This window comes from Nelusetta ayraudi, unplaced genomic scaffold (assembly GCF_046127955.1).
Source record: "Nelusetta ayraudi isolate G7.1 ecotype Tasmania unplaced genomic scaffold, CSIRO-AGI_Nayr_v1 ptg000027l, whole genome shotgun sequence".
Classification (NCBI taxonomy): domain Eukaryota; kingdom Metazoa; phylum Chordata; class Actinopteri; order Tetraodontiformes; family Monacanthidae; genus Nelusetta; species Nelusetta ayraudi.
This window is the reverse complement of record NW_027466077.1, coordinates 1,255,602-1,273,770: the sequence shown is the minus strand read 5'-3', so window position 1 is coordinate 1,273,770 and position 18,169 is coordinate 1,255,602. Positions and strand designations below refer to the sequence as shown.

At 48.0% G+C, this 18,169-nt stretch overlaps 1 protein-coding gene across 7 annotated transcripts in view; it reads left to right on the top strand.

The window, feature by feature from the left end:
* magi2a (membrane associated guanylate kinase, WW and PDZ domain containing 2a) overlaps window positions 1–18,169 on the top strand; it is a 143,565-nt gene that overhangs the window by 95,902 nt on the left and 29,494 nt on the right. For all 7 annotated transcript variants that reach the window (XM_076030002.1, XM_076030001.1, XM_076030004.1 and 4 more), the window contains 3 exons: window positions 9,386–9,443; window positions 10,759–10,880; window positions 13,854–14,036. In XM_076030002.1, coding sequence (XP_075886117.1) covers window positions 9,386–9,443; window positions 10,759–10,880; window positions 13,854–14,036 — 363 coding nt within the window. The remainder of the gene's footprint in view (window positions 1–9,385; window positions 9,444–10,758; window positions 10,881–13,853; window positions 14,037–18,169) is intronic.

Sequence of the window (18,169 nt, the reverse complement as noted above, 5' to 3'; positions counted from 1 at the left end):
CTGTGAGTAACACTCGTGTCATATCGGTGCAAATCCACTCCAGTGGTGTGTTGAAGCAACAATGTGTGTCTCTCCACGTCTCCCAGAGAGATTAATTACTGGGCATGAATTCATTAATTTGTTTAATTAATGTATTAATTCATTCATTACTAAAGTCTTCTGGTTGTGACTGAACTCTCTGGAAATGACACAAATCCCTTCCTTTACTTCTGCCAATTGCTCCACTTTCCACGTGTGTGCTTGAACACATGGTTCTGAATGTTGGCCTGTTGTGATGTCACAAAGGGCCCCTCTTATGTCTCCCCCTTAGTTAGTGGCCACGCCCCCAGCCAGGTCTTGGCTCTGCCTTTAGCTTTTTTTTCTCATCAGTCTTTCCAGATGGGTTGAAGGCCCAGCGAAGTTTTAGCAGGAAGCTGAAACCCAGCAGGAGGCTGTAAACAGAGGGCTAACTATGCTGTTTTTTTTGCAGAGTTTCTGGCAATATTTGATGTTGTGATGCTGCTCCATTGGAGTCAACAGATGTTGATGTGTTTGTGTGATCACAGCACGTAAGATTGTGTTTCTCTTCAAGCAGACGCTGTTTGAAGAGAAACACACACAGAGTTTGTTTCTCCGACTCTCAGACTGGTTTGTCTTTTTCACCGTCAACTCTGCTACTGGGGCTCCTTTTAGTCCGACTGCTACTGTGTAAATACTCATTAATCCACCACTGAAATAGTTCCTCTCTGGAAAGTCGCTGTCTCACTGCTGTTAGCGGCGGCGATGACGTTTTAAAGGCTTTTTCATTTGAGTGAAAATAAAAGATTTCATAAGAAATCAACAAATAGGACAAATGATGTTGGAGAATGTAGAGTTGTGTTTACAGCTTTTTAGTTTGGGGTTTTTTGTTTGCTTTTGTTCTGCCCTTGAGAAGTCAATATCAGAATTAAAACGTTTTTGTAGTTTCAAACTAAATGTCACATTGAAGTCATTTGGAAAGTTTGTCATTTTGTCTACAAACTTTTTCTGGTTTTAGTTTTGCTGTTTTGTTTTTTGGTGTGACATGTGATTTTCTTTCTTTCCACTCGCATTCTCGTGTCCTCCTCGTCTGATTGGCAGCTCCATGTTTCAGTTTGTGGCTTCCTAATTCAAATATTTTCTGCACCAGAAAATGTATTTTTTTATTTTTTATTTTTTTTAAAGAAAAAAGAAAAATGAGGCTGTAAAACACGGTCGTCTCCATCATTCCGGCCCACTTGACACAATTATCCTCTTTTAAACAGGAAAAAGTGTCTCCGGCGGTGGTGGCAGCAGCAGCGGCAGCAGTGGCGGAGGCTTCCCCTCTGATGGCCGCAGATGGTGAGGTGGAGGAGGGAGGAAGTTGAATTCAGTCTTGAGTTTTATCTCAAGACTAAAGGAAGGAAGTGGCGGCCGGGTCGCGGCTCAGCGCGTCGCCGGTTTGCTGCTGGACCATTGTGATAGGCCGCAGCCTCGCCGCTCTGCTGCGCCGGGATCCGCACGGTTGTTTTTTTTACCGCCAGTTTGGAACCAGAAGTGTGTTTTGAGCCCTTTGTTTGCAGCCTCCTGATACCTCATTTGACCTTCCACACGTTTTGGAGTGGGATGAAACAAAAGGGGGCGGAGCCAGGACCACCCGGGGTGTGTGGTCACTGGCCTTGAGAGTAGCTAGCTGTGCCTTTTTGTGACGTCACAAAGGGCGGGTTCTGCTCATTATTCCCTCCGAAAGTTGCGCACACACGACTGGTCTATTTAGCCCTCTGTTTGCGGCCTACACCCGATGCCTTGTGTTGGACCCTCCACATATTTGGAAGGGGGGACAGAACCGAGGCGAAGACAAAACACGTCTGAATGCTGTGACCACTGACCTGAGAGTGGTCTCTGTGCCCCTCGTGATGTCACAAAGGGCATGTGTTGCTATTTATTGCACACATGCAAAGCCAAGCTAAAATCCTCCTGTCACTAACCAGAGAGAGGGAGAAGTGAGAAGTGCCCTTTGTGACGTCACAAACACTAGTAACACCGGGACTGAACTTCTTTTTTTTTTGAACGGTCATTTTTGGACAAGAGATGCAGTCAGACTCTTTACAAAGGCGTGTTTTTCAAGGACGTTTACCTTCAAACTCTGACAAAAAATAAAAATGCGTTTCTTTAAAGTTGTGCCACACAGAAAAAGCGGGACTGCAGTGAAATCCAAAGAGCCAGCTTGGGACACGGTAAAAAAAAAAAATCTCTGCACGCTGCCTTAAATTCGACACTGACAGAGGCGTGTTTCTTCTGCCTCTGGCGGCGAGAGAAGATTATCTCTGATCATCCGTCGACACGTTCGGAGAGAATGGTGGGGGGTGGGTGGGTGGGGGGGGGGGGGTGAAAACATGGTCTGGGCTGAATTCTGAAAACATGGCGTGACCTCTTTCTTTACGGTGGGGGGCGGCGTCACAAGAAATATTGACTTTTCCGAGACAGAATCATCGCCGGCGGCGAACTTGGCGAGGATAATAATGGTCACGAGGACCGTGAGGAGGAGCGAAGATTACGATCAGGCGCTCTGCGGCGCCCCCCTCTGTCCCGGTGCCTGGTCGGATCCATCAGAAGGTTATCTCGGGACGTTCACACCTGCAGCTGATCTTCTCAGCAGAGCTGGAAAAGCTGGATAATCTTAAAATAAACAGCTTATTTTCTTCTTCTTCACCTCCAACCAGCAGCGCCATCACGTCCAGCGAGGAAGGCAAATTGGATTCACAGGTGGCCCGAGTTTGTGAGTGAGAGTGAGAGTGAGAGTGAGTGAGTGAATGTGAATGAGTGGGTGAGTGAGTGAGTGAGAGGGCTGCTGTAGGTTCAGTCCTCACCAGGGAAACGTTCCGGTTTGCATAATTCTATATTTCTTTTGCGTGATCTCATGTCTCCCTTGTCGAAAGTGCTCTCCGACATCGTGACTCGGGAGTCCTGAGCAGCCGGATGACTGAGGCACCTGGATGATGTTTGTTTGGCCCTGAAAAAAAACCATGAAAACACACACAGTCACGTTCAGCCTTGTTAGCGATAAACAGACAGCCAGCCGACATCACTAAGAGGGATGAGAGGTTGTCCTTCTCTTGCAAAAGGTTGCAAATTTCTCTTGCTTTGTCTTGTTTTTACGGAACCAGCAGCATTGCAGAGTCTGAAGGTAGGAAGTGATGTCACAGCGCCCTCTGTCTGTGTCCTCTGTCATTCCCCCTGCTTTTTTTTAATGTTTAAATGTTGCAGCCTCCTCGGCTGCAGCTTTTTGGACTTCCTGTTTTCCTTGTTCTATCCTGGTTTTCTCAGTACTACAGGCGGACCTGCAGGGAGCCGCTTTGTTTTGATGTAACATGCAAAACCATGACATCTAGTGGCAGAATGATGTCACACCTCGCTGGAGCCAGACGGTCGCAGGGGGCGACTGGGACTTTGGTTCTTGGTCGTTTGAAGACGTTTGATCAAAAAACAATCTTCAGCTCAGAACCGAAGCAGCCTATTCCCATGATCCTTTGCTTTGGATAATCTGCTTCGCGTCGGTGAGCGTGTTCTAGCGCGCAGACTCGCTGATGTCGGCACTTTACCGCTGTGCCTTCAGCTTGGCTCTGGATGTGCTACTTTTTCCTTTTAATTTGTGTTTCTTTTTTTTTTTTACTTAAAAAAAAAATCCATGAAAACTGTTGCATAAATCTCACTGGGGAGCCGCGTGTGGACGTCCTGAAGCCACTTTTAATTTGAAGAGCTACACACATTAACAAAAAAAAAAAAAAAAAGTTGAGCTGATTAGAAGTTGGCGACCCGGGGCAGTGGCTGCAAACTGCACCGGGCTTCACTAGAGTGACCCAAATCTCCGACACACCAGTGCAGGAAGGTTTTGTAACGACTTTGTTTGCTCAAACTGGCTGTTTTTGGCTTCGCTGCACTGAACCTCCAACGTCGTCGTCGTTCTTGTTCGCTTTGGCGATTCCAACGGGGATCTATTTCGGCGGCAGGATGGTAAGACGTGCTTGAATGTGGAATTTTAGTTTGCTCTCATATGATTTGACAAGGATTCGTTTTTTAAAAAGAAAAACAGCCTCATGGTCAGCAGAAAAAAATCTTTGGTTTCCATCTTTTGTCAGTTATGCCTCAACATAATATGTGCACACACTGACCTCAGGCCAGAATTGTTTTGAAGTTTTTCCCACTTGGGCTCCGTCACAGAGAGTCGTCTTCGTGCCTCAGCCTTGCTGGGATAGAGTCAGAGATTTAGCTCAACTGTTTCACCGACCTTGCGTGCGCGGTTATCGCGAAGGTCGTTTGGATTCCATCAGCAGTCGCTTTGTCCTCCTTCATTGAAGGAGGCCTGAGCTGAAAGGACAAGAGGCCTAAAAAACAGTGGACAGAGGACAAAAATGGCGAAACTTGGCGGTGGTGTTTTCTGCCTGCTGATTTCACCCACTGCACTAACAGGACGCAGGAAGTACCTTCATGTTGGAACGTGTGTGCATCCACTTGCCATGGAAAAGTTTCTGTTTTTTTTGATGAATTCACTAGCTGCGTTTCCATTACCCCCAGAATTGCGCAAAGCCTAAATATTGCATTAAAAAAACGGTCATGGGAACACCTAAACTTCGAAAAACCTCTCGAATGTGGCTAATAGCTTTTGACGCTCTCATGAGGGGGTTTTTCATACGTGTTGATAAAGAGGTACAGGTATATCGCAAAAGTGTCATAGAGCCACTTGTTCCGCATTTACACGTCACTGGACGTGACGTATGGGGTCACATGACCAGTTCACTACAAGTGAAAATGGCGCCTTATGTTTGGACGCAGGAAGAGACCGAATATTTTCTACAAGTAATCAAAGAGAAAAATATAAGAACCATTCTTGGCAGCAAACAACATGGAAATGCAGATTTATACAGATATATAGAAATTTTGTACCTCCATCCTCCCTCACAGTGGGGTCTCGCGGGACGAGATTTTACCAGAATTACATCTTATGCGCTTCACACCATTTAATGGAAACACCTGCAAATCACAATTGTGCTTTGTCGAAATTTTAGAAATACCGCTTTTATTTTGCGAAAAACTGTAATGGAAACGCAGCTATTGTCTCCCGTGTATGCTGCTTTCGGGGGCGAGGTGATAAATGAAGCTCCTGGAGGCAGGGGGACTTTCCCTTCCTGGTGCATAAAAAAAAGGATTGCGGCACTTACAAAAATTGTTTTGGTTGAACCGCTTTCATTGTTTTGTTTTTTTGTGGGGGTTTTTTTCTGCTGGCTCGCTGAAAGGAAAAGGAGGACAAAAGGAAGCCGGACGGAGGATAAATCTCCCCCTGTGTGCGCTGGCGTGTGTGTTTTTGCCACCGGGCTGCACAAACGCAATAAGACAAAGCAGTTGCGGGCGTTTAGAGGGGAGGGCCGACTTGCCTCAACGCCGTGCGGGAGACCTTTGGATGGGGGGGCGGAGACTGAGGCCGATTATCGAGTGTTTGAGGAGGGGGGCGCGACGCCTCCTGCTGGCAGCCAGCATGTGCAGCAAGTTGCAGGACGGACGCGTTTCCACAAGAAGAGATGAGAAAAATCCCCCCAACTCCCTCCTGGGTCCATCACAGCAGCTCCCACCTGGAACATTTCACCGCCGACGGTGTGTGTGTGTGTGTGTGTGTGTGTGTGTGTGTGTGTGTGTGTGTGTGTGTGTGTGTGTGTGTGTGTGTGTGTGTGTGTGTGAGAGAGAGAGAGAGAAAGGAAGAAATTAGCTGGCCTGCCAACGGGACTCCTGTTGGCCCTTTGCAATGAAATGTTGAATATATTTGTTTATGCACGGCGGCGGTGAGACGTGTGAAACAGTAATGACCGTATTAAAAATGTATCAGGCGCATTTAATAAAACTTTAGCGATGTTTTGGGGTGCACTCGCCAGCGGAAGGCTCTTCCGCATCGCAAGAACCACACAGCATAAACTCACAAAAAAAACAAATTGAAATTGCTCGCCAAAAGTTATGAAAGGCATTTGTAACCAGATGACAAAAAGTGCCGTCTGCTAGTTGCGTAACTGTGGCTCCGTCTCTGAATGCTCTCTGTTAGCCAGTTAGCTGGAGATGCGAGACAAAAGAACGTCTCGTGTGGCAGATTGTTTGTGTCTGGATGCGCTATTGCGAACATTTTTCCGACTTGCGGGAGATTTTCAGGTTTGAGGATTTTCTTGAGATCTGAGCAGAACCTCTGGAGGATTATTGGCAATGCAATACTCTTCACGTGATGCTCTTCACGTGATACTCTTCATGGCAGCTCCACTGGTGCCGACTGAGTCTTTGAGGAGCTGAGCCACATCAGCAGGCAAGAAACACAATCATGATCATGATCATAATGACGCCTTCCTGGAACTGAGCGTTCAACAGAGACAAAGTCTCCCTCCGACTCGATGCTCCTTGAGAGCCGAGGCGTCTGCAGCCTCCTGCTGCTGCTGCTGCTGCTGCTGCTGCTGCTGCAAACACTTCTGACTGGGAGTCGGCCGAGTCACACGACGGCTCTTTGATCCGCCGCATCAACGTGCGTGCGTTTGTGTGCATATAAGAGAGTTAAGTGTGTGTGTGTGTGTGTGCGTGTGTGCGGCACTCAGTAAAGGTGAAGACATGAAACAGTCTCTTTTATATTTAATGAGTGAAGATGAGGGCTGAGGAACATGTGCCGTAGGAGGTTTTCCCCCCCGAGGGCCGTCAACCTGCTGGCAACCCTCGGTTATATCACTCACTGCTCCTTGTGTGTGTGTGTGGGTGTGCGCGCTTGTGTGTGTGTGTGTGTGTGTGTGTGTGTGTGTGTGTGTGTGTTTGCTAATGCGTTAGAGTGATTGTACGCGGGGAAAAAATAGCACACGCCTGAAAGTTTAATCAGTTGTTTTTAGGAGATGAGATGAGGGGGAGCAGAGGTTCAGAGGTTCAGAGGAGCCTTCACCAGCGCTGCTGCTGCTGCCAAAATATCTCGACTCTGTGTCTCACACGTACGACTGGGAAAACTGGCCCAATGGGAAAAGTTTGTAATGGGGAAGCAGCTAGAAAATATAATAAAACAGTCTGGACAAATAGTTTAGTACGTCATAATCAAAACTCACCCATTCCCAGATTTCTTCTTCTTCTTCTCCTTCTTCTCCTTCTTCTTCTCGCTGAGGTAGTTGGAAACTACTGGAGCACTTGTGGGACCTTTGACGAGCCACAGCCGGTCAGGAGGAGATAAAAACCTCAACAGTGCTGTTCTTGGCTCATCTTTTAAGACACTTGACCACAGAAACCCCAGGTTCTCCCCTCTGGGGTCGGAGAAGCTGGTATTGGGATCAGTACCTGTGGACTCTGGATCCGTTCCTGTGGACTCTGGATCAGTTCCTGTGGACTCTGGATCAGTTCCTGGGTACTCAAGCTCAGTACGGATGAGCAGTGCAAGCAGCTGTGTCCCAGCATGCGTGAACCGTCCACAAATAGGAAAATGTGAAAGCTTCCCATCAAGCAGCTCTGTGACCCTACTGGGTGTTTTACCCTCTGGTTGCTCCCCTGACTCTGAAGCACCATCACACATCACTATTGTGATTAATCTGTTGGTTATTTTTCTTCAATTCATTTAAATGTTTATTTGAATAAGTCGTACAAATGTGAAAATAAGTCTTAAAATGACAAACACCTTGTCCTTCATTCCAGAACCAGCAACGGGTATAAAAGTGAAAAACATATCAAATAAATATCATAAAAAATATCCTGGTGTCGAATCTAGAAATGGCTTTAATCGATTAGAGTCGATTAATCGATTAATCGATTAATCGTTTCAGCTCTAGTGATTAACTTTGAATTTGTTGCAAATCGGAGACCCGTCTGTGGCTCCCAAACGATGGCGCTATCGTGCAAACTGTGGAGCCTCCATTTGGGAGTCCTGCTGTCAACTGTAATTGCTCACGTCCTGGAAAGCAAACAGGGAACTCTGCGCTCTTTGAGGACGGGAGCACGGAGGGGGTGGGGGTGGAGGTTCGGGGGGCCAGCCGTCTTTGAAAAACGTGCACCGATGTCGAGCGACGACTGGCGGAGAATTTTGGCCGAGATCAGCTTTGATCAGCCGGAACAAAGGCAGCGGCACTCGGCCGCGTCAGAGTCCACATCAAGAAAGAGACTGCCGGAGCAGAAACATCCATCAATTTTTTAGCCCTACTTTTTCAACAGCTACTTTTGAAAGTTATTTACTGCGTCCAAGGCAGGTGCTGAGCAGCCGCACCTGTCGGCCTGAGATTTCATTACCAGAATATAATAAAATTCAGTATCGTCAGGTGGGTGGAGTCCAGAGGGACCAGTTACACCGAATTTAATAGATACTCAGCTTTTAAACAACTGTGTCAGTGTCAGTCTCTTCTGTCAAATTATGTTTCTTTTTAACGTGTGAGGTTTCACAAGAGAAAGATCTCCAGTCATGTCTCTGAAATACATAAACGAATGAGCAAAAAACAAAGCTTAGCCTCGGCAACTCTGTTAGCCGCAACGTCCCGCTAATTAGCCGCCGCCCGGCAAGTGGCTGGCCTTCAGTCTGCAGACAGACAGACAGACAGACGTGTTCAGCGGTCGAGAGAGCGTGCGAGTTTGACGCCCTCAGGCTTCGCCAGCTCCCTCGTCGGAGCTGCTAATCCGCATCCAAACACAATATTTACAGCTGGGAAGAGACACGGGGCCATGAATATTTCAACCATGTAAATTCTGCCACCAGATCGCTCAATGTTTGCAATGTTTTGCCTCTCTCTCTCTCTCTCTCTCTCTCTCTCTCTCTCTCTCTCTCTCTCTCTCTCTCTCTCCCCTCTCTCTCTCTCTCCCTCTGTTTGATGCTTGGCATCTTTTCTCTGCATCTTTAAAACCGGTTGCCGAGGAAGAAGCACAGCAACGTTTTTTCACCCTGGTCTCGCGTTCAAACCCCTCCCCCCCAACCTCCCAAAAGAATCTTTGCCCGCTGAAACCCAATCAGCAGCTCCTGGACTGACTGTGTGACCAGAACTCCGCCTCCCTGAGCTATGAAACGGCGCCAAAACGGCGCCAAAACTGCTGCTGCAGAAATTCTTTTAAGGAATAGATCCTTTATTATCCTGGCTACTCTTGTCTTTGCTCCTGGAACTCCACTTACCAAACATATTGACGGGAGGAGGAGGAAAACGACGATGATGATGATGATGATGATGATGATGATGAAGTGCGGGGGTGTCAAATGGCTGCAGCCAATGCAGAAAGCAGTCTTTATTCATTAATCGTGTCTCGTGCGTGTGACTTTGAGCCCGATCAATAATGCGGCTCCTTGAATAAACAAACCCTCAGTTCAATTAAAGTCTCTCACTGCTGTTTATGGTCTCTCACTCACTCACTCACTCTCTCTCTCTCCTTTCTCTTGCAGAACTTCCGTACGGCTGGGAGAAAATCGATGACCCCATTTACGGCAGCTACTATGTCGAGTAAGTCGGCAGACTTTTTTGGTTTTGTCCCGCGTCACTGCTGCATTTCAGGTCCTTATTCCCGAACGAGGCTCCATTCACTCCACCGATGGTCATCGGGAAGTTTTGTTTTGTGGGCGGGATGTTCTGAGAGACATTTTGTATTTTGTTTCTAGAGTGAAACTCGGGAATAATTTGAACAATGAATTGAAAGACATTCCAAATATAAAACAGTTATAAAACAGTATTGAACAATATTGAAAGCGATGCGATGATATTTCCGATGTACAGTCGTGACCATCACTGATGTGGTGCTTCACCTCTTCACCTCCACGTTTAAATGTTTTTTATGTTTATTTTTTTCTTTCTTTCATTTTTTTTTTGCTGAATTCTTATTTCTACTTTATATTTTAAGGTGATGCTGAATTACTAAAAGTAAGGGATGTGTTTCTGTGTAGTGGGATTCAATCACTCCTCAATTCTTCCCACTCCTTTTTGAGTACGTGAACTGTTGCAGTTTAGCATTGAATCTTATTTTGTTCCTTCTGTCATTTCCATACAAAATGAACAGCGATCAATCAATCAATCAATCAATCAATCAATGTCTTCCTCTCCTGGGCCGAGAGAACTATTTCCAGAGCTGCGGAAGGAAGGTGACGTCGCCTTTTGCTCCCAAAAAAGAAAGAAAGAAAGAAAGAAAGAAGAAATACATCCGAGATGACTCAACCCCTCTTCGTTTGGTAAACATCATGAAAGCAGCTGCTGGACTTCGGAGACGCGGCAGCAATAAGAAGCCGAGTCTTTTCTTTAATTAGCGCCCTGGATCCCGAGTGTTCATTAGAGAGTTTACGTACGTGTGAGGCGGGCAGGCGGCCCCGGAGAAAAGCTAAAGCATCTAATGATGAGTAATTATTTCACTCGGGCAAATTACAGCGTTTGTGCCTCTCGATTCTTCTCCTCTCTTCCGCTCTAAATGAAGAGCGACGTGGGACGTGGAGGGGGAAGCGTCTGGTTCCACGTGTGGCGTTTTTTCTTTATTAACTCCTCCCAGTCGCATAATTCCTCTCGTAAGAAGAAGAAGAAGAGTCTCGGCGACGGAAGAAAAGCCCAGAATCAGTTCCTTTTATTCCTCTCTCTCTCTCTCTTGCCATCCTGCAGCTCTCTTACGTAATAAGTGGGATTTGGCCATTTAATTAATCATCTAAGCAGCAGCAGCAGCAGCTCGCCGCTGATGTGATCTGTGCTGTGTGTGTGGCAGGGGGGGGTTACAGTGAACTGGTGTGGAAATCTCAAACTCTGCACTCTCCCTTTTTCTCTGTTTTTCCATCCCCACCAGCCACATAAATAGAAGGACCCAGTTTGAGAATCCAGTCCTGGAGGCCAAGCGGAGACTCCAGCAGCAGCAGCAGATGCAAAGCCAGGGTCTGTCCTCTCTGCCCCTCCCCACCATCTACAGAGGTAAGAGCGCCCCCCCCCCCCCCCCCCCCCCCCTCACCCTCCAGTCACACTTCTGCACTCATGTTGCAAGTCCCAGCGACTTCCCCCCCACAGTTTTGGTATTTTTCAGAAAGTCTGGACTGAAATACATTGTTCTTTAAACATTCCCATTGTGATGTCACAAGGGGGCACCAAAGTCTGATACCCGGACAAGCTTTGATTCTGCCCTCGGAGACCTCCTCATCGCGTTTCTGTTTAGTTTTTTTTTTTTTTTTGGGCGGGGGGTTGGATTTTTTTCACACAAGGCTGTAGACAGAGGGCTAAATATTCATGCACACTGGAGTTCAGGATATTAAAAAAAAAAAAAACAATTATGAAATTAAAATTGATTCAGTTCAAATCCAAATTATCGACACAGCACATTTAAAAAGTGTTTAAAGTTTAAAAAGTGAGTCAAAATATCACGCACCATAAAAAATTTAGGTAAAATTTAACTAATAAATAAAATAAATGGTAAAATTTTAATTAATAATATTACATTTTAAGTTTCCAATCTCTGTGAAACAGTTTTAATTAGGTTTTTACTTTAAAGCAAATATCTATGTTGCAGGAGTTTCTGCCTCCCGCCACTAGGGGGCGATGAACCCCTCCCCCCCTGGCTCCACCGTTGTGGGGGCGGCCTCTTGTGTTCCGCCGTGGCACTCGGTGGCTGTCTGTTTAACGCTGCTTGTGTTGTCGCCTGATTCCAGCCTCAGCAGCGCAGAGCTAAAAAGGCCAAAAGGTCAAAGGTCGGCGCGGACGGCCGACGCCGAGGTTTGTCTTTGTCCGTAAAGTTGCACCGCGGCGCCTCTGAGTCGCTCCAGTGAGGCTCTCTCTCTTCTCCCTCCCTCTCCTCCTCCTCTTCCCACCTCTTCCTCCGCCCTCGACCGGCCAGTGGAGGGCGCCATTCCCTGCGCCACCCTCCCCCGCTCCCACCACCTGGCCCAGGTGGCCCCCCTGGCCGAGCGCTGCCACAGTCTGTGCGACCTCTCCCGCTCCTCGCCGGCGCCGGCTCGCAGGGCGGCGGCGGCCTACGCCACCTCCTCCTCGGCCAACGTCTCGCCACTCCGCCGCGTGCTGACCCGGCGGGTGAACGCGTGTCCACACCACCACCACCACCACCACCACCACCAGAAGGCGCCACTGCGCTCCTCCGCCTGCGCTGTGCTGCTGGAGCAGCCCGTCTGTAGCTCCGCCTCCCTGTGGCACCTCGTCAGTAAGTAGGCTAGGACGAGGGACGGGACCAGCGGAGGCTCACGCGGCTGCCACCTACCCCACCCCCACGGACTCGCTGTTAGCATGATAGCTCGCAAGCAAGCCCTATTTTTTGGGGGGGGCGGGGGTTTCACCCCTCCACCACGCAGGATTTTTTTTTTCTTCCCTAGGACGAAATGGGGATAGCCACGCCCCAAACTCACCCGAACTTCTTTGATTGGTCGCTACAAAATCTCTCACTTCTACCTCGAGTGCGCCACCTTTGGTGGCTGAAGGATAATCATATTGATTATCTGCGCGAGAGGCAACAGTTTACTTTAAACAATATGTAGCGTCGGGACAACATGAAGCTCAGCTCCAGAGCCATTTCTTCAGTCTGGTTTTTACATTTCACTGCGGTTCTTCATGTCCACACAGTCTGCCAAGTGTTTTGTTCTTACAGTGAAGTTTGAAAGGGATCTTTTTACTGTTTATTTCTGCTTTGTCAATCATTTGTACTTTTTCCTGTTACACTCTCTGAAGCACTTTGAGCTGCATTTCATGGAATGAAAGGTGCTATAGTATTGTATTATATATATATATATATATATATATATATATATATATATATATATATATATATATATATACATATATATATATATATATATATATATGTATATATGTATACATATCGCTAGATTTCTTGAGCTACACGTATAGTCTTTTATATGTGTAATCCAAACCTCCAAAAGTGGACTTTCAAAGTCTCCACTTCCAGGCCGCTTGCAGTGTTGACAACTTGGCATTATGACAAAGTTGGCAAAACCCCCCAAGGTGGTTGCTTGTGTCAGCAGGTGTTAATCATCGTTCTAAATGATGTACTGTAAATGACTACTAGGTGATTAATTTCCCCTCGGCACATGTGGCACTCTCGGCGGGAAATCGGCAAGATGACCCAAAAGAAGAAGAACCAATCAAAAGAGTTTGGGGCGTGGTTATCCCTTTACTGTAAGATATATACAATAAGAGCCCCAGTCGCTGCAGTGCCACTGGAGGGCGCTCAGCTTCCGCCCCAACTTGTCCAGAAGCTCCTCCCCCTTGCTCTTCCTCCTCCTCCTCCTCTTCCTCCTGGAACTGACTCCTCCCCCCCTTCGATTGACAGCATGCCCCTTTGCTGCCCCCTGGCTCCGCCTCCGGGAACTGACTGGGGGACCTGAAGACCTGCTCTACCGCCACCGCTCCCCGCACCTCCCGCTCCTCTAGCCAAGCATGGGACAGGACAGGAAGTGGGTTCCATTAGGGCGGGACGTGGGTCCCAGACAATGCCTGTCCGTCAGAATCCTCACGCCTGCATCTGTCAGCCTACGCAGAAACGCCTCCTCTGCCCCCAAAAAACCTGCTGGATGTTGTTGTTGTTTTTGGTTCATTTTTTTCCTTGCAGCTGAGATCGCCACCCCCCCTCCACCTCTCCCACCCTTCCTGCGGCTCCACCCGCATCTTTCTGGGAAAAAAACAAAAGCTTCACCCTCATGACCCCCCGTCCCCAAACCCCTCCTTGGCCCCGCCCACCCTGCCAGCACTGCCCTGCACCAGCTTCCAAGGTTCCAGAGCTGCAAAAAACTGACCCCTCATCCCCCGACCTGAGCATTTGACTTACTGTGTGTGTGTGTGTGTGTGTGTGTGTGTGTGTGTGTGTGTGTGTGTGTGTGTGTGTGCGCGTGTGCGTGCGCGTGTGCGTGTGCGGCCGTCCCTTTGCAGAGAAGCCGCTGTTCACGCGTGACCCCACCCAGCTGAAGGGCAGCTTCCTGTCCACGTCGCTCCAGAAGAGCAACATGGGCTTCGGCTTCACCATCATCGGGGGCGACGAGCCCGACGAGTTCCTGCAGGTGAAGAGCGTCATCCCCGACGGGCCGGCCGCCGCCGACGGCAAGATGGCCACAGGTGAGCCCTCCGGCAGGGCGTGCACAAAAGCATTTTCCTTTGTGTTGTTCAACAAAACGACGCGCAGTTCGGAATACCGGGCACAGCAGCAGCGTGAGGGGAATCTGGTTATTGTGTAGCTCAGCCTTGGCACAGAACCTAAAAAAAAAAATAAAAAAAAATAGTCCTCAAAGGCCTCGTGAGAATCTTGGGATTTTTTTCCCCTTCAGCGTTTGCTGCAGCTGTGTGCATAGCGTTCCATTTTTGATTCCAATCTCTGGGAATCCCACTGAAACGGCGGTGTGTTGCAGGCCGAAGAAATTGCACACATTAGTTGCAGGCGTTTGTGTTCGGGTTTGCGTGTGCAGCTGTTTTTGTGTGTGTGTGTGTGTGTGTGTGTGTGTGTGTGTGTGTGTGTGTGTGTGTGTGTGTGTGTGGGGGGGGTGGTTGTTGTTGTCGTCATTTTGTTCATTTGGATCGCTGCTGCTGCTGCTGCTGCTGCTGTAAGTCATGCAGGGGGAATTTATAGATGCCGTCACTCCTGCTCCTGTTGTCACATGGGGGGATGGAAGCGCATCACACAGGCACAGCTGCACACACACACACACACATACACACACACACACACAGACTGGGAGAGTGACTCGCCATAGTCAAAGGTCAAGGCAGTGGATGCAGCATCTCTCGTCTACTGAGTATCCAGTATTGTTGTGATTGTTTTATCTTCTCTTCCTATGTTTTATTGGAAAGCACTTTGAACAGCATTTTGTGTATGAAAGGTGCTATATAAAGAACATTTTAATTACTTACTTATGTACTTACTGACTTACCCAACATGAGTTCTCAGCGGTGTGTTAGGCGTTAGCATTAGCGTTAGCACTAGCCGGAAGAGGCAGTTTCCTCCGTAGGAATACCGCCAAGGCGCCGTCTGTGAAACACGTTGGCTGCAGCGCTCCGAAATAGACCCTTTGATGACTAATAAATCCAGGATGCGTCTTCCTCAGTGAATCCCACCCGCCAATCACGTCTCCGCTCGTCCTGCCTCCCGTTTCCTACCCCCCTCCCTCCCTCCTTACCACCCTTCCGCCAGCGCATCGCCTCCTCAGACTTTGTGCCCTACTTCTGCAGCGGCAGTGCTCGCTCACGTCCTCGACTGATCTCTCGCTCTTGTGTGCAAAGACACAAACAAGAAGCAAAACAAACAAAAAAAAAAGGGCCTGCAGAGGTGTGAAATTTTCAATTCCAGCCAGATAACCGGTGCCAATCGCACCCTTGTGACCCCTCTGTTTGTTTGTTTTCCCTGCAGAGAAACACCAGACCTTCAGGAACAGAAAAAAACATGCTCAAGGCCCTCTTTGTTTTTTGTTTTTGTGTTTTCACTTTTCAGAGAAGAGCGGCCGGCGTATTAGCCGAGAGATTGCAGCGTTCTGTAATAGCTTTAAGTCGTGAGAGGCCCGAGGCTGCGCGGTTTTCCAGCTAAAAAACAGTTGTACATACCGTGCTTGGGCCAGCTGCTCGACACGTGAACTTGCCTGCAATGTTTGCGCGACACCCTGATAAAATGCACTGCAGACGCTGAAACAGCCATATTTCCTATTTTTGTGTAAGACTCCTCCGAGCCACTAGAGGGCAGCCAAGCTTTTGACTTAACGAAAGGAAATAAAGTGTATTGTGAACCAGAGAGAAGGTGGTGATCAGTAACCATTTACTTTGTCGTTTCCTGCGTCGTAATTCATTTTACCCTTCAATCTCGTCCTGCGAGACCTCACTTTGAGGAGGATGCAGGTACAAAATTTCTTGTATAAATCTGCAATCCAATGCTGATTGTTGTCAAGAATGGTTGTTATATTTTTCTCCTTGAGTACTCCTCCTTCGTCCAAACATTAACGCGCCATTTTCACTTGAAGAGAACTGGTCACATGACCCCCTACGTCACGTCTGCTGATGTGTAAATGCGAAAAAAGTGTTTCCATGACACTTTTGCGATATACCTCTATATGGATACTTCTGAAAAACCACCTCATAAGAGCGTCAATTCCTTGTAGCCCTATTTGAGCTTTTTTTTTAAGTTAAGGTGTTTCCATGATCAGTTTTTTATTGCGATATTTAGGTTTTGCGCAATTCTGGGGGTGATGGAAACGCAGTTGTTCAGTAGTTGTGAAACTTGTTTGGATTTACGACGGCAGCCCTGCGCCCTCAGTTTGACTCTCTGAGCTCAGTCGCCGACAAAAAAGGGGCTCGTTGCGTCGCTAACAAACGGCAGCGCCCCGCAGACAGCGAGCGCCACCGCTGCGTGGCCTCGTCGTGGCAGGGCCACCGGGACCTCGTTACCACAACGGGGCACCCATCGCGCTGATAAACAGACATAAATATGTCACAGAGGGAACGCAAAGGTGGCAGAGTGTGGTGGCGTGGGCCTTGGTGGCGGCGAACGCGCCATTAACGGTGGAGGTCGCCAGTGATTTAAAGAGACAGGCGGGGCGTTTTGTCTCGCGGACGACGGAAGGACGACGTTCACGTTCTGTGTAAACTTTCAAAACATCCGTAGAACTTATAAGATGACAAAACATTGTTTCCAGCAATAGATGCTGAAACAATATGTCCACTTTTGACAGATAATCACAACGATTACGCACAGTTAGTTAGTTAGTTAGTTAGTTAGTTAGTTAGCTGCAGCAGCAGTCAGGCCCTCAGACTCCAACATGGTGGCCCATTCATTTGAACGTAGTTGCTCACCCAGCGCGTACACCAAAAAATCTTTTGACTTCCGCCTTAGTTGGACTTCACACTATGCCGCTGTAACTCCCGTGATACATCAGGACTCAGCCAATCAGAACGAGCCGAGGCACAGCAGCACGTATGACTCCGTGATTTCAAGCTGAAGAAGACCATGACTCAAAAATCAGCAATAGAAAATTTGCTATGAACCTCATTTCAGGACACAGTCGTCCTGTCAACCATTTTAAGGGCCCCGTGGCATTTTTTGCCGCAGTACCTCAAGTGGCCACTGGTAGAAATTGACGCACCTTCATATTGCCAGTGGTATCCAGTTCTTATAATACACCCATTGCAGCTGTCTGGGACTACAGCCCTGAGGTTCACCAGGTCTGATGAATTTTCAGTCTTTCAGCGACACTTTCCAGCGAAGGTGCTGTTGGAAACAGCTGAAAGTCAACCAGAGGTCGACCTCCCCGCAGCTCGAATACTAGAACACGTATTTCTGTGCCCTCGAGGACACCACCCCCACCTGGTGGTGGCAGGGAAGGTCTGCGGGGGTCGCCAGGAAGGACGCCCGCCACCCTCCACCCCTTTCCTCCACATTTATTTTCTGCCGCCGTGCTCCTTTATCGATTCCGACAACGGCGCTGGAGGCAAATGTCGTCGGCGTTTACCCGGATTAATTAAAAAGTCCCTCACGCCTCCAGACGTGATCGCACTCCGTCAGCGCGGCCGCAGAAAACTTGGGAAAGTGTTTGTCCCCGACGCAGCCTAGCATGACAACAACTTACTGCTGCTATTTAAAGCAGTTTGTGTCCCGGGAGGGAGGGCAGAGTCTGCATTCCTAGCGCCGACGCAAGTGAATCATCAAGGGTCTTTTTTTTTTCCCATGCCAGTTTTCAAGCGCTTCAGAATAAACAACGATGGAATGGAGTCTGATTGGAGGGGCGTGGCCCAATCACATAAGCACACGGTTTGCCTTCTAATCTGTGTGGACTCCACCCACTGCTCTCAACAATCACTCTGCCCTGCTAATGTGCTGTTTGACAGTGCAGAGTAGTGCCGCTTCAGTGGTGTTTTCAAACAAAATATGTTTATTTTAAAAAACCCTGCACTTAGCACGTTAGCCTATGTTAAGTCATTTGCTCAGAACAATGAAAAGCCAGAGTGCAGAGCGCATTTGTGTGCGAGCGTTTAATTGGTCTGTGAGGTTTCTATTTGTTGTGTATTTTCTAAGCTGCTGCGAGCAGAGTGAAAACATTTCGCCCTTTAAAAAGGACAAACATTTTAGCTGCTCGTTGTCATGAAAGGCAGATAAAATTATTTCAACGCTCGCATTTCATATATGTGTGTAGTTTATGCCTGCAAGAGATGGGAGATCAGCTGATGGAGTGTCTGGCCGAGCTCACATTGATAGAGATTTCCAGCTTTCATCT